Consider the following 24,967-nt stretch of genomic DNA (forward strand, 5'->3'; position numbering starts at 1 on the left):
CCTGTTGACTGCAGTCATTCATTTAGGCATCATTCTCTTTCCATGGCGTGGTGTGACAAGAAATACGCATAGCTGACCCTGGAACAACACGGGAGGTGGAAGCCCCATTCCCGCGCAGTCGAAATCCACATGTAACATTTGACTTCCTAAAAGCTTAACTACTAAAAGCCTGCTGTTGGCTGAAAGCCATACCAATTACAGTCAATTAATACATACTTTGTATGTTACTGTATCATGTATTAGGTACTGTATCCTTACGATAAGTAAGCTAGAGAAAAGAAAATGATATTAAGAAAATCATAAGGAAAATACATTCCGTATTTATTGAAAAAAATCCCCATATAAATGGACCCTACAGTTCAAGCCCACGTTGTTCAAGAGTCTATGGCATTTGGTCTTTTTCTGTAGTTCTGGCATCCAGTTTCTAAAGTCCATTTAATCTCCCAAGTGATAAGTGTCTTTTTTATGCTAATGAGATGGCTGGCGGCTGGGGACCCAGATAGCTTCTGGACCGGGAAAGACCGATTAGAGGGTTGGAATTTTCAGCTCCTCGCCCTGACTTCCATGAAGAGGGGCGGGGCTGAAGACGGGGTGTATCACTAACGTCAAGGGTTTAATCAACCATGCCTGGTAATAAAACCCCCAAAGGCTGGGTGAACTTTTAGGCTGGTGAACACATGGAGGTGCCGGGAGGGTGGTGCCCACAGAGGGCAGGGAAGCTCGGGGGGCCGCTCCCTCTCACACCTTGCCCTGTGCACCTCTTCTGTTCACCTGTTTCTGAGTTGTAGTTTAGAGTAAGCTGATAATCCTAAGTTAGTGCTTTCTCGAATTCTGTGACTTGAGGGGTGGGGGAGGCTTGCAACCTGGGACTGGGGCCTGGTATCTGAAGTGGGGGTGTCTTGTGGGACTGGGCCCTCCCCCTGCGGGGTCTGCGCTGAGCCTGGGGAATTAGTGTCACAACTGAACTGAACTGCAGGACACCCTGCTGGTGTCTGGAGTCGGAGAATTGGTTGGTATGGGAAAGAAACCCACACACTTGGCGTCAGAAGTGCTGTGAGTGAAAACAGAACAGACTTGGTTTCTTAGAAATCCCATCTCTGCTAGCTGTGTAATCTTGGACAGTTTCAGTTAACCTTTTTATGCTCAAAATGGACAGTGAAATGCAAATGAGATTCAGACTCTAAAGCTATTTTATAATTACAAAACACAATAGAATAACCGTAATGTCTACTTCTTGCTGCACCATTTTTACTCTTATGAGATTGTACAATGGAAAGAAGGGACATACTTGGTAGAGAGCACTGAGCAAAAACTTGGGGTGGGACAGGGGGTGAGGAATCGAGACCGTCCAATCAGCTGTCAGCCTGGGCCTCTCAAGGGAGCGGCTGTTAAATTTTAGAAACTTGGCAAGCCAGTTATTAAACGCAGCCATTGTAAAAAAAAATATGTAAAATCACAATTAAATAAGTTATATTTTTCCAAAGGCAATATATAATCAAAACTCATCACAACTGAGTTATATGACTGTTATCTATGTTCTTGAAGTTATTTGTCTAGTGCACTTGAATGGTAAGAACGCTACAATGTTTCATCTTTTCTCATCTCCACATCGAGGGACATACCTGAGCAGGTGGCACCCGGCCATGGCAGCAGTGCTTACACCACAGAAAGAGGCCAGCCCTGTAAATAGGGCCTCTCCCACACCCATAAAGCCAGCTGCTAAGCCACTACCAGTCGCCATTAAGCTAAAGGCAAAGGAGTTTTAGGCTCAATCTGACAATCTGAAAATTGGGGGAGAGGGTCTTTCTTTACTTTTTAAAGAATGTTGGTAGAGAAAAGCCTTTAATTTTAGAGAAAGCAGTCTGAGCTTTCTCTCCCCTTTTGCCAAATGCTGCAAAATCGCCTGAGAGAGCACTGATTCTGGTGTAAGATTTCCTGCCTAGTCAATGTCAGGGGGAAGGGTTGTCTCAGCCTTGGGTTCATTGCAGGAAATGGGTTTGGAAAACTTTTCTTTCTAACTTTATACTTATTGAGGAGGTGGTAGAAACTGTTTCAGGTGAGGATGGTACCTAAGAAGTAGGGCACCTGTTCATTCGAAGAATATATTCCCTTGAGTTCATCAGAAAAAAGACTACGTAATATAAAAACTATATACAAAATTGCAATCTAAGGGAACATTTTTAGGTAATGTTCTGTAATGCCCATTACATTATCCTTAATAAGTAATAAAGCACTAATCATATTAAGAGGGAACCTACTAAAGAACAAAGAAGCATACTTGGCCAAATTTGCGATCGATTCTCTGTCATTAGCAAATATATTATAAGCTCGGTTGCTGCTCCATAGCGATCCCTGTAGCTCTTGGCTGAAGGCCACCATGGCGGGGACCTGGCTGTTGTCCTTCTTTGACAGCGTCGTCGTGAACTGCAGGCCGTCTTCGGGGTAAAGGAAAATGGCGTAGGAGCTAGAAGCAGAGGAGGCCAGCACAGCCTGGAACGTGTTTCTCTGGGGAGATGAGTCAAAGTTCAGTTACTCAGGCAACAAACTACAGACCCTAAAATGTGCCAGTCACCAGACCTACGGGAAGTGTCCAGGGATGGCAGTATTCCTGCCTTATTCTGAAAGAAGTGCTTCTGTAGCAAGGACCAAGTACTCCGAGAGAGTGCCACTTGAGTGTCTCTAAGGTTATGGCAACATGACATTTTCTAATGAATTAATGAATACCTTCTGCGTAACTGCGACCCTAAGACTGACCAAAAATTATAGAGATGGTCCCTCCAGACGGTGGCCTGAAAATCTCGTGTAATTTAGCAAATTCTTACCCTTAGAACTGGTTCCCATGGCCACTAAACACAGTCAACCACATCCGCCATTAAGCATACATTGCTGAGCCCAAGGACCATGCAGGAGGAAAGAACATGAGCTTTGGGTGAAAACAGACCTGGACCCAAATCCTCAGTCATCACTGGTGTGTGACCTCAGGCACGTGACCTAAGCTCTCTACGCCTCGGGTGTCTGCACCTGCTCGAGGGAGATAAAACCACCCCCTCGCAGAGGTGGTGGGAGGGCTGTGGAGAGAGTGTTCCCCCCACAGAGGACCTTTCCTGTGTCCCAGGCGTTGCCCTGAGGACAAGGGACAGGAAGAGTAAGAAGACATGGTCCCTGCACTTGAGAATGAATGTACGGCCTGAATGGCAACGTGGCATGTGGACAAGACATCGCAAAGCTGGGGGACGGGGGTGGGAGGTGACAGAGTCTGCAACAGCGTGCCAGTGCCGCTGGAGCCACAGGAGGACATGCTGACACCAGGGAGGTGGGCGCGGGCAGGGCTGACCGAGTCCGCGTGAGCACCTGCAGAGGGGTCAGGGAGAGGATGTCACCGCAGAGGGGACAGCGAGGGCAAGACACAGCTGGTGACAAGCAGCTGCTGCAGAGGGTGTGCGGGAAGGGGTGGGTCAGCCCAGAGGCAGGCGGGGGCCCTGTGCTGGGGGCTGGGCATTTGTCGCTCAGAGGAAGGGGACACACACCCAAGAAATGGAAGGTTTTAGGCAGTGTTCACGCACAGCACTAAGACAGATACAGGTGACAACACAGGGGGTGTCGTGCAGGCCCATAGCAGACCTCCCACAGGGCGTCCTGTGGCAGGAGAAGGGGGAGGGGGTGGCCAAAGCTGCTAAGTCCATCAAAATTAAGGAGGTTTCCTGGTTACAGTGTTTTTCAGAGACATCTCCAAGCGGGAGATCGAGTTGTAGCATTTCCCGAATGCATTTGGCCGGGGTGGCCTTTTTTCCAGGACTACGTAGGACAAGTGTTTTACGCACACATTTTGGGACATACCCACATAAATGGAGTACCGTATATTGCCGTGCATAATGAGCTCCCGTGTGTAACATGCACCCATGTTTTCGTGCGCATTATACACGGGATTATTATGCCTATTACAGCAGCTGTGGTCTGTTATCATGATACTCAGGCATAACGCACATCCTTATTTTCCCTCAAAAAGTTGGGCAAAAGTGCACATTACACACGTCAAAATATGGTACTTGCATGCCTTTCGAGATCCTCCCTACCGTGTAATCCTATAAAAATTAAATAATGGTAGAGCGAAATTATTTTTCCAAGGAGAAGCTGAACCGTGTCCTAAAGAGGGGCTGCAGGGCTCGGGATGGCTTCCCGGCCTACTCGGCGACCGGCTTCCCTCCCGCTTCCCTCCCGCTTCCTTCCCGCTTCCTTCCGCTTCCTTCCCCGTTCCTACCCGCTCCCCAAGGGCTCGTCCAAGCCCCGCCCCTCCGGCCTCTCCCGACCGGGCACCCCGCCGCCGGCCGCGCACCCAGGATGCTCTGAAACAGCCACACGGTGCAAGCGATTTTCTTCGTCTTTTTCCCCTCACACCCTTCGGGATTACTTTGTTATTGTAACCTTCACTCCTTACCAATAGCGACTCTATCGAACCAGGAGCGACCTCCCACTACCCGACCCCCGCAGCGGGCCTCTCAGGAACTAGCCCTCCCCAACCCGCTGGTCACTGGAACCCGGACGGATGGCCGAGAGCGGATGCAGCGCCGCCGGTGTGGACCTGCGATGCCGGGCCCGCTCGGTTTTGCGGCGCCCGTCCCGTCTTCACCAGTGACAGGGCGCGCGGCAGGCCCGAGCAGCAGCGCCAGACGCAGCCGACCCGGTCGACCGTCGCGCTGGTCCCTGGGTCAGGGCTCACCTGGCCTTCCGGGGCGGGGTCCTCGCTGGGCCCTCGGTAGGGCGCCACGGACAGCCAGGTGACAACCACCACGCTGGTGGGTTGGAAAGAGACGTCCGGGAACCCTCTTTGGACACTCTGGGCTGCCAGCCGCGCGACGGAGGGCGACGAGTCCTCCCGATAGTACACCTTCCCGCGGCCGCCGGTCGTGTCCAAGTCCGCCAGGAAGGGCGCCACCGCGCCGAAGGGCGGAGGGAAGGGCCCGGGGTGCGCCTCCTCGGCCGGGGGCTCACTCGTGGCAATGAGGCCGTTCGTGGTGACCTGCGCGAAGCCAAGCCGAGTTAAAGGGCGCAGACGTGACGTTTCCATTTCCTTCAGGGGAGGCTGAGCGCCCACTGGAGGACGCTGTCACAAGGGGCCACAGTGCGCCAGATACGGCTCAACCCGCGTGTTTGCCTGGGCAGGCATCCCGGGGGAAGGCGCTCGGGGCAAGAATCGCAGCCCCGACGCTGGCATGCACCAGTCCCCGCACCGGGGACAAGTGTCTTAAGGGTCTCAGGCGTCCCTTAGGCGCGCCCCTTGTGTCTTGCAAAGAGCCACTATACATCAGTCATTATTAAAGCCTTCGTCAATTTACTGAATGAGCGGAGTAATCCTGCCGCACCAGGTCCATGGGGCACTACACGGGCTCTGCCTTCCTGGAAGCCACCATCCAGCAAGGGATGGGGAGGCGGCCCCACGCAGAGCGAGACACCACGAATGAGTGAGAAGCAAGCCCCGCAGAAGTAAATCTGCACGGCGCATGCTGGTGCCATTGTTTTGAATAATTTAATGTCCTAGAATAATAGCTAACACCTACTGAATGTTTACCATGTTCTAGGCATCACACTAACATCTAATTCTCTGAAGAACTCTGTAAGACCAGGTGCCCCTAGCATCCACATTTTTCAGATGAGGAAAGTGAGGCAAGTGAATCCATTCCTCCAAAGGTACCAACAAGTGGCAGCCCTGGGGTGTGAACCCAGGGAGGCCAGCTCCACGCTGGCTCTCCTCTTCACCACACACGTGGACAGGTGTCTTCCGGTCGGTTATAACTGCCTGTAACACAGTACCACTGTTCTCATGGAGGCACTTGGCCTCCTGCAAAGCCACACTGAGAAGGAGGCTTTGACCCCGTACACGGTCTCGTCACTGTTCAACCCACTGATGACACAGAATCAACTCCACTGGTCTTTTCACTTCCAGGATCTGTGAATTTTTTTAAAAAATCCCTAATTGAATGGGAGAGACTTTGCAAATGACGACTCTCAATTGTCCAGATTTGAAGGTCTGCAGGATTTCTAGGCCACTTATTTCCCTCCCTCATCCACCCACATCCTTATCTTCACTTCATTACTGGAGGAAGGGACAGGGTGGACAAAAAGGACAGGAACTTAAGAGCAAACCTTTGCAACATGCCAAGAACCGGGTGAAAAGGGAGAAGGCCCCATATGGTAGAGCCGGCTGAACAGCGGTTTAGGGAGTGAGCTGCACACACCTCCCCTTTTACCCAACTTCAGGGGCTGTGAGCTGTTTAGGGGACATCGCCTGGTGGCAGCAATAATTTTCTGGACTACGTGGACAGGCTGCAGAGGAGGTCAGGGGTGAGCTGGCCCAGCGGGCTATGCCCCACCCCCAACCGAACACCTCCCAGCCCGGCTGGCCAGGGAGCCGGAGCGTGGGAAATGGCTCGCTTTCTCAAGACACCAGAAGTCAGCAGTCACCAGCTGCTAGTGGGAAGTGACATAGGAGGCCACATACAGACAACTTAGTTTTAAAAATCTGTTTTCCAATGAAATGCAAGTCAGCCCAACAGTTTTGAAAAGACTCCCAGTGCCTTTTACTGTTTAGAATCTGGGCCTAGGAATGTTTCTATTTTCACAAGAAATACTTTAGGAATCGAGTTTTCAGACCGCTGGCACGAAGCACTGCAGATGCTTTGGACAAAGACCAGATAACCCTCGTTAGTATTAGTTTTGGAAAATGACTTTTCAGCCAGTTTTCCTGCACATTCAACTCAGTTGCCTGTGCTCATGAAGAAGGATGACCTCACAGGTAAGTGTCAGACACAGATCATCCAGAAGTTTCACTTGATTCTCAGCTTTAAACTGCCCTCCAGGAGCCTTTCATTCTCCCAGACACACCATTAGCGGCACGCCTGACGGACGACCCCCCCCCGGCACGCCTGGTGCTGACATTCCTGTCAAGCACATGATGCTCTTCGTGTCTTTTCTCCATCTTTTGGAAGCACCATCGGCCCATCGAACAGGAGGGCAGGGAACACAAAGGCCAGGCACTGAGGAGGCCAAGAGGTCAGACCTGGGCGCAGTCTCCAGGGGACGAGGCTGGGGACCCCGATGGGATTCACACAGCCACCTACCGCACGGCCCAGGCTGTCCCCATACTGCCATTCGCCCAGCTGCGTAAGCCAGGGCATTTGGGGGTCAGCCTTGATTCCTTCCTTGTTCTCACCCCAGTCCTGTGCGTCCTACCTCCTGAGCACCTGGCACTTTCCCTGCCCCACTGCCGCCAGCACCCTCCCCCACCTCCTGCAGTCACGTGACAGGTCCTGCCTCATCCTGCAGGCCTCAGCTGAAGCAGCACCTTCTAGAAGAGCCTTCCTTCTCTCTAGAGAAGAGCCATCTGCGTAGGCTCCATGCCCCTCCTTCCCCCTCCCTCACTCCCTGCACCCCGATTTATACCTCCACTTGTTTGTAAAACTGTCTCTGTCTGCTTGCTGGCTCTAGCTGCCGTCCCCACTACTCAGTCTATCCCTGAGGGCCAGGGCCTCGTCCTTCTCGGTCACTGAGGCAGCTGCAGATCTTACATGTGGCCTCCCTGCCCTTCCTCACTTCCTCCAGGAAATGGGGCAGGGGATTTCATGCAGGACAGAGCCCACATACCAAGGCTGTTCTAGAGATTATGCCTGAAGATGTGCAAGCTGCGAGGGACCCAGCACTGGCGGTTGCCACAGTTCTTTCCAATTGGGCGGCATTAGCACAAAGAGTTTGGGTAAATAGGAACCACGGACTTGAATCTGGGCAAACCTCTAGATCCAGCTGCCCGTCTACAGGAAAAGCAAGGGACAAGAGAACGACCATGTTAAATGATGCCATAGGGACACGATCAGCCAAATCCAGAACGTGGGACACCCTGCAGGACAAACGTCCAGTTTCTTTAATAAACGCATTGCAAGAAAAAAAAGAGGTCAGGGGAACCTATAGATTTGAGAAATCCTAGGAAACACAGCTACCAGATGTGACGTGTGGCCTCTGTCTGGATCCTGGCTTAACCAATCAACCAAAAAGCAAAATATTTGGACACTGGATGATATTAAGGAATTATTACTCATTTTTAGGTGTGACTGTAACTTTGCAGTTTTGTTTCAAAAATAGTGATTTTTTTAAGAGATACACTGGAATATTTAGAATGAAATCAAATAAATGCTTGGGATTTGCTTAAGAATAACTCAATTTAAATGAGGGGGAGATATTAGGAATAGGTGGGTAGAATGGATCAAGACAAGCCATATAGCCCAGCCGGCGCGGCTCAGTTGTTAGAGCATCATCCCATACACCAAAAGCTTGCGGGTTTGATTCCCAGTCAGGGCACATGCCGGAGTCGCAAGTTAGAGCCCCGGTCGGGGCTCGTATGGAAGGCAGCCAGTCAGTATTTCTCTTCCTCTCTGCCTCCTTTACCCTCTCTCTAAAAATCAAAAATAAAAATAAAAATAAATTTTTTAAAGGCACAAATTGATACTTATTGAAGCTGGTGACTCCCAGATATGCGTTCTAATATCGTCTCTATTTTTGTGTATGTTTGAAATTTTCCATAATAAGACATTTTTGTAAAAAAAATAGATAATGAACGCAACTGATCTAAAGTTTAGCAAAGAAGGGCAGCTGGCTTTTATAGGTAAGCCCGTGCCAAAGGCCTGTCGCCAGGCGGGGGGGCCGTGGTTCCAACTCAGTTCTTCTCTTCCCCGAGAGCCCACCGTCTGACCACGGCCCCTCCCCCTCCACAGGGATTTTTCAGGAACGTTCACTGCACTGGGTGCACTAGACTGTGATAACAAGCAGAAGGTGCAGGCAAAAGCAGATTCAGCACCTAATCAGAAGTTACAGGGCCTGGAGGCCCGGGTGCGGCGCCTGAGTCTGGAAAGAAATCTTGCTGGAACCAAAGGACTGCACAGCAGACACCCGCATGGCCTTCTGGTCACCCATTTGTGCCACTCAAAAAATGGCCTGGGTTACGGGACTGGATGGTAGCTTGGATATGAATGTTGATGATGAGTACAGGCTGGGGTAGAAATACACGTGCTACAAAGAACTTGGAAATTGTTTATACTTGGGCTCGCTTGGGCTGGTTGGCTCCTGTTGCTGCAAAGCAAGAAGAGTGTGGATTCGGCTTGTCCCCAAAGCCTGCCCTGCCCCGAAGCACCCAATTCTAGGAAACCTTGACCAGTGCCTGAGGAAAACTAGGCCTCCTTGCCAAATGTCATCTGCTGAGACACTCCACAGGGAGGCTGTCTCTGCTCTTCCTCCCTCCATGGGTCTGCTTGCTCCGGACAGCCCTGATCCTTCACCAGTCCCAGCGTAAACCTACCCACCTCTGCAGAGGCAGCACAGAGAAGAAGGAGAAAGTCCGGGTCTGGAAACAGAAGGTGAGACCCATTGCTCACAGGCCCAGATCCTCACAGGCCTTGGTCTGTGTTCTCAATGAGAGATTTCAGAGACAGAAATATTTCCGCCTCCAGCAGACGCAAGAACTTTCCAACATCCTGAACCATAGCTACAGATTAAGTAAGACCTGGTTCCAGAGCCAGAGAATGGAATGTAAAAGGCAGCAGAAATACAACTGGCCAAAGAATATAAAAGCAACCGAGTGACTCAGCTGAGCTCAGCGACCAGAGCACCTTCATCCCTCTCCCTGTCACTGGGGATGCCTGGTGGCTGCTTCTGGAAGCCCTTTGATGTGCAGCAACCATACCTGGAAGAATCTGACTTGGAGCAGCCTTTCCTGGAATGGGCAGACCTGGTGTCCCTTAGATATAATACTATCATGGGTAACTCTAAGATCCAGAGTCTTAACCTCAAGAATAGAAATTTAGAGAACAAAGATGTGTGTGTGATAAAGGGCTGTTCGTATTTTCCAGGACTGGGAGGCTTATTAAAAGCCTCGGTTCAGATGACTGGTTAAGCGACAATGTGCTTCGCCAATCTCCTCTGCCCCTCTTGCTGTGTTACTGCAACCTCTCCTTTGCTTATTATGCAAGTATTTGTAAAATATGTTTTGTATTTTGCTGTATCATGAGAATAATACCCATTTGGCTGGTTGATATGTAAGTTTAAATACAAATAAATAAAACGGGAACCAAGGTAAATATTGTCCTGAAATTCTGCTTAAAGTTCACACCGGAAAAAAGAAGTTCCTTTAGCAAAGTTAAACTTCAGCTCCGTACGCTACTAACAACTCAGTGCCCCTTTAGAGAGCTCGTCTATCCTGCAGCCAAAAGCACCCCAGGGTGGGGTGCCAAGCATCACATGACTAACAGCTGGAACCACTTATGTACAATTGTTTCAATGCAGCTAAGTTGACAAGAGAATGGACAGAGAAATTGTTCTTAACTGGGACTGTCCCCATTTAAAAGAGCGCCTTCTGGCTCATGCTTACCTTCAGGGCATGAACCACGGGAAGAAGTCTAAATGCAGCTACTCGATAAATTCAAATGGCATGTTGGCTTCCTTATATTAAAATGCACACTGAAGTGAAACACCCACCACCATTTTTGGCTTAAATGAGCCTAGTTGCGGGCCCCAGGACAGAAAGCAGCCTGCAGTGGTGGCGGGGAAAGCCTTCTCCAAAGGAGCTGTGGGGAAAGAACCCAGGAGGCCGCCACTAATGAGAATCAAAAGGGTCATTTTAGAAACACAAATGACCGCACTGAGAAGACAATGAAATTGCCTGAAGTTGCACAAGCAGACTCCACAGGAGGGAGGAAGCAGCGGCTTAAGGTAAAATAATTTAGGGCATAGTACAGGAAGGCAACAAATATTTACTGAGTGTCTGCTAAGTTTGAGGCCCTTTACTGAAATTGTTTGTATTTTTAAAAAATATTCATACAACCATGCCTCTCTCTTCACATATATGAAATAGATCAAGAAAATGACAAGAGACTTAAGTTAGTTTAATGTCACATGACCAGAGAGTGATGGAACCAAGATTTGAACCCACGTCTGCTGGAGTCCATAAGCTGTGTGCTTCCTGTGCATTTGACGGCCTTGTTTATAGATATTGGGAACAAAAGTCCTGGAAGCTGCAAAGCTTCTTGGAACGGCATCATGGTTGTTAGAGACTGGACAGCTCAAAAAAGCTGAGAAACTAAAAGGGTCTAAGAAAAGAAAAAGTTGATAAAGGAGCCCTGGGAATCACTGATTTCATGATACACAACCGAGGGGGAGGCTGGCCGATTCCGGCCTGGAACTCAGAGGGGCCTGGGACCTGACCCATCCCAGTTCACAAAGCACTTTTACTCCAGGTATCTCACTGAATTTGGTAGAGCAAGCATCCATATCATCTCATCCTTCATTTGAGAAAAAATGAGTTTCAGTTCATAAGACTTGCCTAAGATCTACACCAGAAGGGCTAGAACAACACTCTTGAGTCCAAATTACAAATGTTTTTCATTAACCCACAGAGCCAGAGGGAATGACTGTGGCTTGAATCAGAAACAGAAAGAGAAGGATTAGCAGATAAAAATATGCAAAAACCTGGGGGTAATAGTTAAGGAGCTGACTCCATGTTTGCGACTTAAACCAGTTAATATCTAATGGGAGCCTGGATCAGTTACCCATCTACTCTGCAGGGAATTTCTAAGACTACCTGCCAACATTTTTAAATGGTTAGGGGTCTTTAAACTTTAACTTCTGTCTGTCTATCAAAGAAGAGGAGAAGCAGTGTCTGCCCTTCAGTATTCCAGAATGGGAGGTCACAGGGGAGGAGGGCAGGGCGGGTCCAAAGCCTATGTCCGGGGATAAACATGCCCCTACTTAGCTCCTGCGATATGGAGACCAGATGTTCACCCGTGCCGACCGGAGCACCTGGACTCCCTTAATCTGGATGACATGAATTCCTTAATTTGGACGCAATTCCTTAATTTGGATGCAATCCCTTAATTTGAAATCACAGGGAGGTTATAGGGAAAGGATGAAGCATTGATCGCCTTTCCAGAGTGACCATATGTCAGTGTAGCTGACCATATGTCAGGCCACAGTGGTGATGGACAGCTCTCTTCACAGAAGTGTGCCAGCTAATAAATGTGAAAAGAATGATGGAAACAAGGAGGGAACAAGGTGAAACACCATTTGGCAACTCTTGATTTAATATTGATTTGGACGAAGATCATGAGTGGATGCCAAAGCACTAGGTGAACAGTTGATGGGGGAGGGGCACCTGGTGGGCCCAGTCATCGCCCCCAGTCTGCTCACTGCTCGCAGAGAGAAATGTAACTTGACAGACGTGACCTGGGTTTTCTGTCATCTCCATAACACTGGCAGCTGGCAGAGCAATGACCTCATATCGCTTGCCTCCTGATGTTATACAGTATGACATATATGGCTTCGTTCATATTTAACCTACTCCAAATAAAACCGCAAATAGTCCAATTAAAAAATTAAACAAGGATATGAATAGAGACTTCTCCAAAGAAGATATACACATGGCAATAAACACATGAAAAGATGGTCAACATCATAAGCCAGCAAGGAAATGCAAGTCGAAACCACACTTGGCTGGCACTTGACACCTGCTAGGATGGCCGGAATCGAGCCATCAGGCAATACAAGTGTGGGTGAGAAGGCAGGGACAGTGGAACCCTCATGCATTGCTCGTGGGAATATAAAATGGTGCAACTGCTTTGGAAAACAGTTTGGTAGCTCCTCCAAAGTTAAACCTCTGGCTTCACCCGCCTGTTCCATGACAATGTCTCAGGTCGTGTTCCCGTAAGACCCAGAAATTCCACCTCAGGATGGTATACACTCGAGGACTGAAAGCTGATACCCACACACGCGCGTGCGCACAAACATTCACACCGGCGTTATCTTAGTCAGGAAGGGGAAGCCAATGGAGCTCCAGGCAGTTCTAAGCACGGAGAGGTCAGGGTCGTGGGCTTGCCCCGCTCAGTCGGGAAAGGCCTGAGTTCGTCCCCGGAGAGCGGGCAAGGACCCGAGAGGTAAGAGATGGATCAAGTGGCAGAGCAGAAGAATGAGCAGAGGGCCAAAGGAGGGCCTCGCTTGCTGTTCTGGGAAGCGTTACGGTAAAACCGGAAGTAAAGCTAGAAAGGAAGCCTGTGGCCCAATTCCCTGCCAGGGCGTCCACCTTCCTCTGACGTTAGAACACGGGTCGGGGTGGGGGCACGGAAGACGCTGAACGCGGCTGGAAAGCGTTGCTGCCAACATGGCAAGGAAGGGAAGGTGCAGGGGCCTGCTGTGCGGGTGAAGAGCCAGCGGCTTTCCAAGATGACCACCCTGCTACTCAACTGCATCTCCCTGCCCAGCAACAGCACGTGGCGCGGTGGTCCACTCTCTCCTCCTGGGTGCCCTGTCTTCACTTGGCTTCCAGGGCACCTCGCTTGGTTCTTCCCTGATCTCCTCTCCGACTCCTAGTGCCCTGGTCTGTTGGAGGCTCCCCTGGCCTCTTCTCTGTCTACACTCGCTCCTGTGGTGGAGGGCATTCAGTGAGCTCTCTGGTGTTAAACACCATCTATGTGCCAGTGGTCCTGAATTTATACCCAAAGCCCAGGCTTCTCTTCCAAACTCCAGACTCACATGCCGACTGCCTGCTCCGTCCCTGGCTCTCGTGTTCAGGAGCACAGCACCTACCACTGAGCCGTGTCTGCTGCTAATTCTCCCGCTCCTCCCCTGCTAGACTGTGAATCCCTGAGGACCGGGTCCTTTCTTAGTGCCTACAGCAGTGCGTGGCCCGTCATGGGCACTTGTTAAGTAGTTGTAGAATGACTGAATGAAGGGAGAGCAACCTAAGATCCTCCATAAGGTGCTGTTAACAAGGAAAAGTAAATGGCAGTGAAAGTAGCCGAGGTTGGTGGGAGCTGAACAATTCTCAGTTCCCATGTGGAACCTGAAGTAGCAGGCGGACATTGGGTGGAAACATCTGGTACAATTCTGAAAATCTGAGAGCGGTCACGGCCTGAGACATTGTCATGGAGCAGGCGGGTGAAGCCAGAGGTTGGCAAGATCTCCAAAGAAAGGAATAACTGAACAAAGGAAACACAAACCATGCTCTATGATTCCAGGGGCTTTCTGGTGGATTTGCAGGCAGAGAACCTATGAGACGAGCAAAGGAAACGTCTGCAACGAGCACAGTGCACCGAGGAGAGCCTGGGTGCACGGAGCTCCTCACGGACTCTGAGCTCCCCCAAGTTGGAGGGGTCGACCCTCTCTCACAGGGCGTTGGAATCACCTGTTGCCTGTGGCTCACTCACAGCCCTTAAGGGCAGGGACTCGGTGGCGGTCAGTTGCTGTGTTTCACGGAGTTCAGAGCCACAGTGCCGAGCACAGCACCCGGCACACCTAAGAGGCCCTTCATAAACGAATCCATGGGCAAGCGAGAGGCCTCCGCTGTCAGAGAAGGCAGGGTGAAAACAGGAGGACAGCTAGAAGATCCTGAAGGATGAGTTAAATTCACCCTACAGGAGAGAGTCCTGTGTGTAAGTGGTACAATGAAAATCTGTTTGGGAGGCAGGGAGATGAGTCAGGAGAGAGCTATAAATTTTTTTTTCGCTACCAAGGATAAACTTTTATTATTTTTCCATAGCATGATGGATTTTATTTCCAAAACAAACTAAATTTATCAAATAACTAGTTCATCTTTCCATTTTTATGATCAAGACATAATTTAATATGCAATAAAATCATGTTCTAGAAATTCTTCTATTGTTCTGCACAGCCAATCGGAACTACCGATCAGCATGAGAGAACCGACATTAACAAACCAGGGTGATAAAACTCGAGTCAAAGGAAGAAAATGGTTCATCTTTCCGCACACTCCCATGATGTTGTTGAAGTGCTCTAGCCCGGGGTGGCCAGCTCATCGGCCAGGGCCACAGACTCACACGAGCCCAGTGGCTCTGGGCACGGGTCGGCTACGTTCAGACTGGTCCACTCCCCACTGCTGCCCAGGATGGGACCAAAGACTGCTCTCCTCACTGCTGGGGTCGTGCTGACTCACCTTCCAAAACTGAGAGGTTAGTCCCTGGGGACAGTCAGACCTTCCGTGGGAAGCCTGCCGTGGCCCACAGCCTGCTCTTCGTCCTGCCTTGGAACGTTGCCTTCCCGCCTTTGAATAGCTCTCAGAGTGAGGCCATTTGACCAGCAGCTCTCGAACATTTTGGTCTTAGGACTCCTTTACACTCTCAAGGAGTATTAAAGACTGCCCTGGCTGGTGTGGCTCAGGTCGGATTGAGCGCCGACCTACGAACCAAAACGTCTCAGGTTTGATTCCCAGTCAGGGCACATGCATGGGTTTCAGGCCAGGTCCCCAGCTGGAGGTGCGTGAGAGGCAACAGATCAATGTTTCTCTCACACATTGATATTTACCTCCCTCTCTTTCTCCCTCCCTTCCCACCTCTCTAAAAGTAAACAAAAAAATAAAAATCTTTAAAAAAATTATTAAAGGCCCCCCCCCAAAAAAACTTGTGTTTAGTTATAGATCAATATTTATCATGGCCTGAATTAAAACTGAGGAAAAAGTAAATATTTATAATACTTAAATAATGAACGCATTAGACATTAACATAAATAACAATTTTTAAGAAAATAAAACTCAAAAGAACTTAGAGAGGAAAGTGTCCTTGCTTTACATTTCTGCCGGCCAATGGGATGCGTGCCGTAGGGGACACAGCTGGGCTCATACCGTCTCATGGGCTCTGCTGGGAGAGGAACCACAGATCGCGTAGCCTCTGGTGGGCTCTACCGCATACAAGTGACAGCATGGGAACATAAAAAGCAAGTAACATGCTAGTATTATTAGGAAAAGAGTTCTGACCCTGCGAATTTCTTGAACAAGTCTCCAGGACACCCAGGAGTCCCCAGACCACACTTTGAGAACAGCCACATTAGGTCAGTACTAATGGCCATGAAACCCGACTGTCAGCTCTTCTCACTCCCAGAGGTCCCCTTGTACCCAGCATCTCAAGGCTTCCCCTTTGCTCCCAGCCAGACTGCTCCCTGGGAGGTCTGCTAGCTGCAGGGCATCTCCAGTCCCTTGTTTGCCCCAGTGCCGCCCTCCACCCCCAACCCCCCCCACCCCAACTTTCTCTTCACACGGTACCATGCGTGTCTGGTCAGGAATCCTGTTGCTGCATCTTAGAGCAGCTCCCAGAAGAGCACCTCTTCTGGCCTTGGCCCCCTTTCCATAAGCCCTTTTCACGCTGTCTGGATAAACCAGCAACTTGTGGGGCTGATTTTCCTCCCTGTCTGTTTGTCCAGGCTGTCTTACAGACCACTGCCAGGCTCACCTTACTAAAAGCAGGCTTGCCTTGTGACCATCTAGAGACAGCTTCTCTCGCCAACCACCAACCTACTGGCCGCCCTTCACGATGCTCCCCCGAGTCCCATGGACCCACGGCTTCACCTCGCCTTGGCTCTGGGCCCATCCTGCTGACTGGGAGGCTCAGCCACACGACTTGCTTTAACCCATGAGATGTTACAAGACAGGACCGACAAAAGCAGAGGCTTGGAAAAGCACTCACGCATTTCTGTTGGCCCTCCGCAGCAGCGCTCTCCTGCAGAACGTGGAGCGATGATCGGAACACTGCACGGCGGCACCGTCCCAGGCAGTAACTAGTAGCCACAGATGGTAACGGACACCTGAGACGTGGCTAATGCGACTGAAGGGCTGAACGCTTATCATTTAACATACCCACTTTCAATAGCTGCATGTAGCTAATGGAGATCGTATTAGACAAAACAGCTATGGAGGATGAGGGACCATGAGGCAAAACTAAACCAATTCATCCCAACTGGCCCTGCCAAAGCCACCCCAGATCAGCTCACCCTGCTGCTTCAGACATGGAAGCAATAAGGCTTCTCCTGGTTGTTCCTTATGCAGCAAAAGCGAACAGTCCCTTCTCCCTCCTGACCCCACCTGCCTATCCAGACAGACCCCTCTCATGCCAGCGGGAACGCTCAGCTCGAGTGGATCCTGCTCCTCACTCTCCCTGCACAGGCCGAGCTTGGTCCGTCGTCACGCGCTGGCCCCCGTGGTCTCTCCCCCGTGAAACGGCCTCTCCCCCGCCTCCCGAAATTGAGCCTGTCCTTCAAGTCTTAATGCAACCTTCGCCGCGAAGTCTTCCCTGACTGCCCCAGCCCACAACGATCCCTGTGTCCATTTCCACATGTTTTGGGCTTGATGTTTGAAAGTTGTATGAGTCAGACACACACAGACTTGGGCTGTAATCCTAGTTGGGGCATTTGACTGGTGGTTTGGCCTTGGGTAATTACTAATTGTTATTATTTCTTCATCTGAAAAAAAGGGGGGAGTTGTTTTGAAGCTTAAACAATATAAAACTAGCAAGTCCCTGACAAGGGCAGATACACTCATGCAATAATCGTTTTTTCTCTCCATGGGTGTTCCTCCCTTTTCCTAGTCCAGTGCCCAGAACAGCACAGGCCATCTGGCTCACGCTCACACAACCCTGTCACCTCAGTTTCTCAGTCGGGGCCCCATGAGGGTTTCTATCCGCTCCAAGAGCATCTACGGAGCTACAGAGGGCGGCGGACGCCGGGCTGGGTCCCCTCCGGAGAACGCAGGCTCACCCAGGGCCACACCTCCTCCCAGGACAGCCTTGACCCTCTGGCTGATCATGCAAGAGCCCAGGGACCTGCGCTCTCAGGCAGATGCCTTCAGTCTCCTGCCTCGCGCAGGTGTGGCTCTGGGAGCCCCCGCAGGAAACGACTGCCCGGCTACGCTGCATCTCAGAGGCGGCTCCCTGGCAGCCCCGCCTGGGCACGGACGTAAGATCCGTAGCGAGCCCCGGGACTGTTTCTCATCGAAATGCCAAACAAACTCTCAGAGACCCAAAAGGTAATGTTCCACAGGAATCAATTTTTAGCGATGAACTTTCCAGGTCTGTGGTTAGTCTGACACCAAGAGTAACGCAGGGACAGGAGGTCCCCTATGTAACACCAGGGCTCTTAACTTGGGGCCCAGTGACCCCATGGGGGTTCATGACTACAATTCAGTGGGTCTGTTAACGTAGTTGGAAAAAAGGAATTTTTTTTTCAGTACCCCTAACTGGTATCCAGTGTCTCCCTCCGTTGAGCACAGAGGCAACAATGCTCAGCAGCAGTCGCACCCAGTGGCCCCGCCAATGGCAGATGTCACAGGTGCTCTCATGCCGCTGCAGGGGTCTCCAATGTTGTTTACGGACCTCATGGCCCGGAAAGTTCAGTCATTAACTGACCCACCGTTGCATCCATCATTACATGTCGCTATTTATTGTGGTTAAAAAGAAGCGCATATATAGGTTCACGAAAATTTTGTTTTAATATTTTGATCGGTATTTCAACATGATTAATTTCCTTGTCTCTCCTGTGGATTTTAATTTATGCACTTAAAAACAATACTCTAAGAAGGGTCTTACAGCCTTCAGCAGACTGCCCAAGGCGGCCAGTTCAGCCACCCCGCTGGCGACTGTCCCTGCCGGTTGAGGTTTCCTAGTCTCATTCTGTTTAGGCAAAGCGCCCGGCTCCACGTGGGTGTGGCCAAAGGCGCAGTCCGTGCACAGCCAGGTCCTGTGGTCCCCCTTCTGGATGCACACAGCTTTATGTGAAATCCACATGGTGCACGGCAGCGGGCGGCAGCGCCACCAAAGGCCTTGACCCGCACGAGGCGCCCCCGGCCGGTTCTGAGCAGGCTGCAGAAAGCTAGAGGTCACCTGGCCGGGCTCCTTTAGGGCCTCCAAGGTGACAACGCTCGGCTACAGGAAACTGGATTACCAGGAAGGTCTGCTTCCCCAGCCCTGAACTTTGGACTGAACCGAGCTGAACTAGAGAGCGAAACCGCTGCCAAGGCAGAGCCGGAGTTTGCACACGCCAGTGGCGGGGGAGGGGGGCGGGGTGCGGGGGACGCCCGTCCGCTCCTTTCCTAGGGCGCGGAGACGCGTTGAGCGGCCTTTTTCTCCCACTGACCCCGGGCTCGGGCCATTGCCCCCCGAAGCTTCCGCGCGCGCGCCTGGCCTCACCGGGCGGGTGTCCTGTCCCCAAAGCCTCGGGACAATGGTGAGACCGACTTCCCGGACGCGATGCCGCGCACAGCCGCGGGGGAGAACGCTCCGCCCGGGGGCCCTGGGTCTCGGGGTCCCAGCGGGAGCAGGGTGCACGCAGGACCGCGCAGACGGGACGAGCGCCCCAGCCCCGGGAGCTCCTCGGCGACAGTGACCGGGCGACGCGGACGTCGGGGACCAGGAGGCAGGAGGAGCGCACTGGGCATGCAGACCCAGCGCGCGCCCCGCGTTCAGCGGCCAACGGGTCGGTCCCCGCCCCCGACGCCCACGTCCGTCCGGTTCGCTGGGCCCCCGGCCTCCTTCCTTCCTTCGCTGCTCGGCCCCCTATTCCCTTGCCGGCCACCCCCTCTCCGCCCGGGGCGCACTCACGTAGACCGAGTGGATGTCGGATTTGTCGAAGAAGCGCAGCGCGGTGCTCAGTTCCAGGGCGGGGGAGACGCGGTCGTCGCCGGGCTCCAGCTCCAGGTCCCCGTGTGCCGGCCCGAAGGGGAAGAGCTCCTGGCGGGGCAGGCCGCTCCCGGGCCCCGCCAGCAGCAGCGGCAGCAGCAGCGCCCGCATCCACGCAGCCCGGCGCCAGCAGATCGCGGCCCACATGGTCCCCAGCTGCGGTCCCGCTAACCGGAGCAGCTCGGCGCGGGAGGCTGGAAGGCGGAGATGTAACCGGACGCCCCTCGGCAGCCCCTCCCGGCGACGGGGGAGGAGAAGAGGGGCCGACGGGAGGGCCCGCCCGCGCACAGGGCGCGCCCAAGCCGCCCACTGTCCGCGCCGGAGGGAGGGACACCGCGCCCCCCGCGCTGGTCCCCGGGGTGGTGGTCGCCCAGTGGCTACGAGTCCCGAAACCAGCCCGGCTCCCGCCGGACGACCCTTGCGGGGACAGGAGGTGGGAACGGAGCTCCGGGCTCAGCACGGCGTCCGGAGTCTGGGCCGGGTCGTGGGGGGGTTGGGAGGAGGTGGGGAAGCGCCCTGGACGCAGCTGTGTGCCTGGATGGTCGGCTATGCGCCCACCCCGAGGCGGCCGGCGGGGTCGAGAGGTCGGACCCACACCGTCCGAATCTCACGGGAAGAGGAGTAGGTGGCGGGCCCAGGCCAGGAGCGCGTTCCTCTACTACCGCTCCGTTCCTCCAGCTTCGCTGAGGAGGGATCCTGGGCTCCCTACGTGGAAGTTCCGCCAAAAATGGAATCCCGCCCTCTAGACCGAGTCACGAGTGTGTAACACAATTCGGTGTTAGGTGGGGTGGGGTCCCCAAGTGTTAAAGGACCCTCGGCTGGAATAACTGGCCAAGGAGAGCCTCGTGTGGGAAGTGGGCACCTGGCCAGGTCTGAGCAAGGGCTGTGGAAGGGGCATTCCGGGAAGCAGAGGGCTGCGCTGCGCGCAGCGTCAAGGACCATCCCCAGAGGAGCCGGTGGGAAAGGCCCCTAATGTCAAACCCAGGCATCTCCACTCACTCTGCCGCCCGGGGGCAACTACTGAGAGTTTTGACAACTGGAGGAAGTCGTGTGAGTGGTGTCCGAACGCTGGTTGATCATTAATTTGGCGCTGGGTTCCGAGCGCAGGCAGGGAGGTCATGAGAGGACACTGAAGGGAAACAAAAAGGTTGAGAAAGGAAAAGGTGGAAATTGAGAAGAAATGACTCTAAGAGGCGTTACAAGGAAAGGAGTAAGACGCGACTGTAAAGTTTGTGCTCCGGGATGGGGAGAAAAGCTAGGGTTGGACGCAGGGCTGGTGTGCGAGTGAGGGCGGCCCGGGGACAGGACCTGGGACAGCGGAGCCGCCGCACGGGCCGTTGTGCTACCCTGGAGAGAACAGCAGCCACCCCTGCTTCTGTCACCAGCTGCGTAAGTGAGGACCAGCGACCCGCTTTAGTAATTCTAGTAAACAGCAAATTTTAAATAGTATTTTGGGAGCGTGAGTCCTGAACCAGTAGGAAACTTAAAGAACAAGCAAATGAAATACCTCTCTGAACATAAAGTCTTTGATCTGCTCATGGCATCTTTTACATTCATTAGTCATCAGATTTTTTCTACCTGGAGAATGAATGCACCTGTTGAGAAGGGCTGCTGGCCGCTCACTGGGCTGAAATGCATGAGCAGCCTGGCAGCCACTGCTCCACGGCCCCTCACACAAGCCAGCCTCGGGGAGGAGCCTGCACTGAGCTGCCTGTCTGCATGGTGCTCCCTGTAGACGAGTTCCTGGAATCATTTCAACCAATAAAAGTGAGACTTTCTCCATCCAACTGGAGCTGCCCAGCTACCTATACATCTTCAGCATCTTCACTGACCAATGAGAGCAGCTCCATTCCAACCAATCAGGACAGGGAGGGGTTTTTTTGGGCCAATCAAATGATGGCGATTTGGAACCCTCATTTGCATGAGGGTGGACCAATCAGGGGCAGGGACTTCCGGCTATATAAGTCAGTTCTCCGGGGGTCAGGGGAGCACACTTTCCTTTCTGATGCTGACTAAGGTGGAGCAGAGCAGAACCTTAGCCCTGCTGTTCAGCAATTGAGCTGTAATACGTTTGAGCTTTTCCAGGGCTGTGCTGTATCACGATTCAACTATTAGCACTGAATAAAGTCTTCTTCACTGTACCCCAAATTGAGAGTTCCTGTTCACCTTGAATTGGCACCAATGGCTATGTAATTAAGGGGCCTCTGTATTGCTACATTTTCTTTTCTTGCTAAAGAGTGACTAAGGCTGCCTGCAATCTGTTGCCAAATCCAGTGCTTTTCCTTCCGCTCCCTCCTGGAATTGCAGCAGTGAGTTCCCTCCCAGAAGCACTTTCTGACTACCCCATGCCATCCACCTCCAGGCTTCTGGGCCCCGGCCCTGCTTGTTCCAACTGCCAGGAGCCCCGAATGGAGCTCCTGCTTCCCCCCAGTGCTCACCTGCCCACAGCGCTGGCCCCACAACCCAGCATGCACCTCGGGTGCTCCTTCAGCCCCCACCCCCTTTGTCTCTCCGCACAGCCTGCTCCGAAGCTGTCACTGGGGCTACAATGCTCTCACCCCTCTCGTGAATTTTTGCCCTTTTTGGTACTCAGGCAGCTTCTGAAACTCCTATTGGTCCATGGAATTTTCCTCAGCTAAAATAGGAGCAAGCCCAGTTCTCCACTTTGCTAGTTCAGAGCAGCGCCTGGAGTCTGGCCTAGCTGAAGCTGTTCAGCTGAAGCGGGGACTCCGCCGCTTACTAGCCCTGAAAACAGGAGGTTTCGAAGTCTCAGTATCCTCCCCACTGGCATGGGAAGTTCATACCTACAGTCAGAGGATGGTGTGAGAATTAAATAAGATGATCCATGAAATGCTCCTAGCACAGGGCCAGGAACAAAGCAAGCGCTCCCTTCATATTAAGCTGCCAGTACAGTCTAAGTGCAGCAGGGGTGCCCGGCCTTTTGGCATCTCTGGCCCACCCTGGAAGTAGAAGAGTTGTCTTGGGCCACATGAAATACTTTGGGACACGTGATCACAAAAAAATCTCATGATGTTTTCAGTAAATTTACAATTTTGTGGCATGCGGCTTGCGGGCTGTGGGTTGCACACTCCTGGCAGTTTTGTGATTCTTAGCATTTCAACATTTGCTAAGAATCCACCATGAGTCAGACGCTGTACTGGGAATTTGAAACACCAAGACCATTGAGATGCAATTCCCTTTGTGAGCAGCTCACAATCCACTGAGGAAGACAGACATAACAGTAACACAATGGGATGTTAACTATGTTATTAACAACTGCACAAGGCAGTAGCCTCATTGCGGATGTGGGGAGATGAGGTTTGTGAGAATTAATGTGCCGGGTTCCAGCAGTTAGTGGAAGAGCCAGGATTCGAATCCCAGCGTCTGTAAAACCAGAGCAGAAATGCGTCCTGCTGTGCCCTCCTGTCTTTCTACAGAAGTTTCTCCCTCAATTGCCATTCACAAGATGTGATTTCTCTGTTTTCTGTACATAATGCTCATGCTCTCTTTACCTAGGCTCCCGTTCCCTTATTTCATCAGCGTCATGTTGCTTAAGTATGTCTAGTATATACTGTAAACTGTCATTTCCTATTTATAGCCCTGCACCCACTGTGCATTGCCTGGTGTTTGGGGGACGTGGCATGCATGCTGTGCCTCCTACGAGGACAATGTGGGCTGCGTGCCAGGCACTCCTTTGGGATTCATAGTTCCAAATGCATTTAGTGTGCAATCAAAACCTTCATCAGAGAATAATTCACTTAAGTCTACATAATAATTAGGTCTTTCTCTTTAGTCATTTCCGTGGTTTTCACAGCTGTATGCAAGCATCATGTGTTTTACTTCTTTTCCAAAGTTCATGGAACCTATCCCAATGCTGCATGTACATTAATAAAAGCTAACTGTTTAAGAATTCAGTCGTACTTTTAAGAACCATTAGATGCAGGCAGTAACATATGCACCCACATTGTAATAATACTCCAGTATTGTTTTGTATAAATTAAGCCCTGCACTTTTGAGACCTGTATTGTTGACGGCTGTCATCCTGATGAGGCAGGAAAATAACATTTAGGAAGCAGGCTAAACATTTAAGAAGTCGAAGTAACAGAAGTCCAGGCAGTTGAGTGAGAAAATTGCTCAGTTGGCCAGTTAGGTTGAGGCAGAAGATAGTCAGGAAGGAGGAAACTCCAGAGGTGCCCCAGGGCTAAGATAAAGATTATGGATAAAGGGCATAGACCCTGTTCTAAAACTAGTAGTTCCTGCTTTCAGGAAAAGCACTGAGTCCTAGTGAATCAGGAATGCACCTGCGCAGAAGATGCTACCTGTACCCTGCTTCATTATAATATTATAATAAATTAGCATTGTAGGACCCCCCCCCTTCCAGGTGGCCAATCAAGGAAATCATGGGAGACCACATGCGCAGTAACTTTAAAGTATTATAATGACTTGTACAAGCACAATAGAAATCCTTGTAGACACTTAGGTCAGCCTCTGTTAGCCTCTGCTCTGCACTGCTCTGCTCCACTCAGCTCCGCTCAGCTCCGCTCAGCTCTGCTCAGAGTTGGCCTGCTCCCATGTTCTGTGTGGCTTAATAAATCTGCTTTCTCTCGCTTTCTGCTATAAACTGTGTGTTCGGTTCAGTTTTTTGTCCGCCAAGAACCTGGTTACCTGTGCCCACCTGTGACACACTGAAGATGACATCTGTTCACCACCCCGCGAGTTTTGGCCACTGACCACACAGGCCATGGAAGATTCCTTTATCAACCAAATATCAGGTAGAGTTAATTGTGTTAATGTTTTAATCCCAAAGGAATTCCTGTAATTCATGTATTATTCCTGTAATTCGTTGTATTATTCCTGCAACTTTTATGTGTCTAAAAATTACATAAATCAAGATAAAATATTAAAACAACAAAAGACAAGTGGAACCCAGCAGTTTATGACAAAGGTCTGATGATAACAACGCAGCAAAATGTACAGAGGAAAAAACATGTAGAAATAGAAGGATTAAACTTTACCCTGTCAGTGTAAGAAACATTCACATCTGGAGAGAATAAGATGCTCACTATTTTAATTAAACAGTTTACAGTCATCATTATCTCAGATAAGGATAACAAATAACAAAGGATGAGAATCAAGCAGGATTTTGGTGCTCAATTTATTGTATTTTCAAAGGAGATTTGGATACATGATACTTTGGGCAAACACGACTGCACCTACCTGTATGCTTGGTTTAGCAGATGCCAAAGTTTTCAGGATCGTGGAAGAAATGGGGCCACATGTTAACATGACCAGGTCAGGGGAGGCGCGTTAGGTGGCCTTACAAACTCAGAGACCAAAAGTAGCCACAAAGGATGGTCTAAAATTAAAACCTGTTAACTAAAAGCAGTTCGTGGTGGGTGGTCGTGTCCTAGGGCGATATTTTTCCCTGACAAAGGTCAGTCTTTACCTTAATTGAGCCTGTCTATTGTCATTTTGCATCTGTG

At 51.2% G+C, this 24,967-nt stretch overlaps 1 protein-coding gene across 1 annotated transcript in view; it reads right to left on the minus strand.

Moving 5' to 3' along the window:
• Positions 1-19,797, minus strand: part of NID1 (nidogen 1) — a 67,838-nt gene extending 48,041 nt beyond the window's left edge. Inside the window, exons 1-3 of the mRNA XM_054575500.1 lie at positions 19,407-19,797; positions 4,718-5,017; positions 2,279-2,505 (exon numbers count right to left, since the gene is read on the minus strand). Of these exons, the coding sequence (XP_054431475.1) occupies positions 2,279-2,505; positions 4,718-5,017; positions 19,407-19,631 (752 nt within the window). The 5' untranslated portion in view covers positions 19,632-19,797. The remainder of the gene's footprint in view (positions 1-2,278; positions 2,506-4,717; positions 5,018-19,406) is intronic.
• Positions 19,798-24,967: the final 5,170 nt, after the last annotated feature.

Source organism: Pteronotus mesoamericanus, unplaced genomic scaffold (genome assembly GCF_021234165.1).
Source record: "Pteronotus mesoamericanus isolate MK-2021 breed Mesoamerican mustached bat unplaced genomic scaffold, CSHL_Meso_final contig_303, whole genome shotgun sequence".
Lineage (NCBI taxonomy): Eukaryota > Metazoa > Chordata > Mammalia > Chiroptera > Mormoopidae > Pteronotus > Pteronotus mesoamericanus.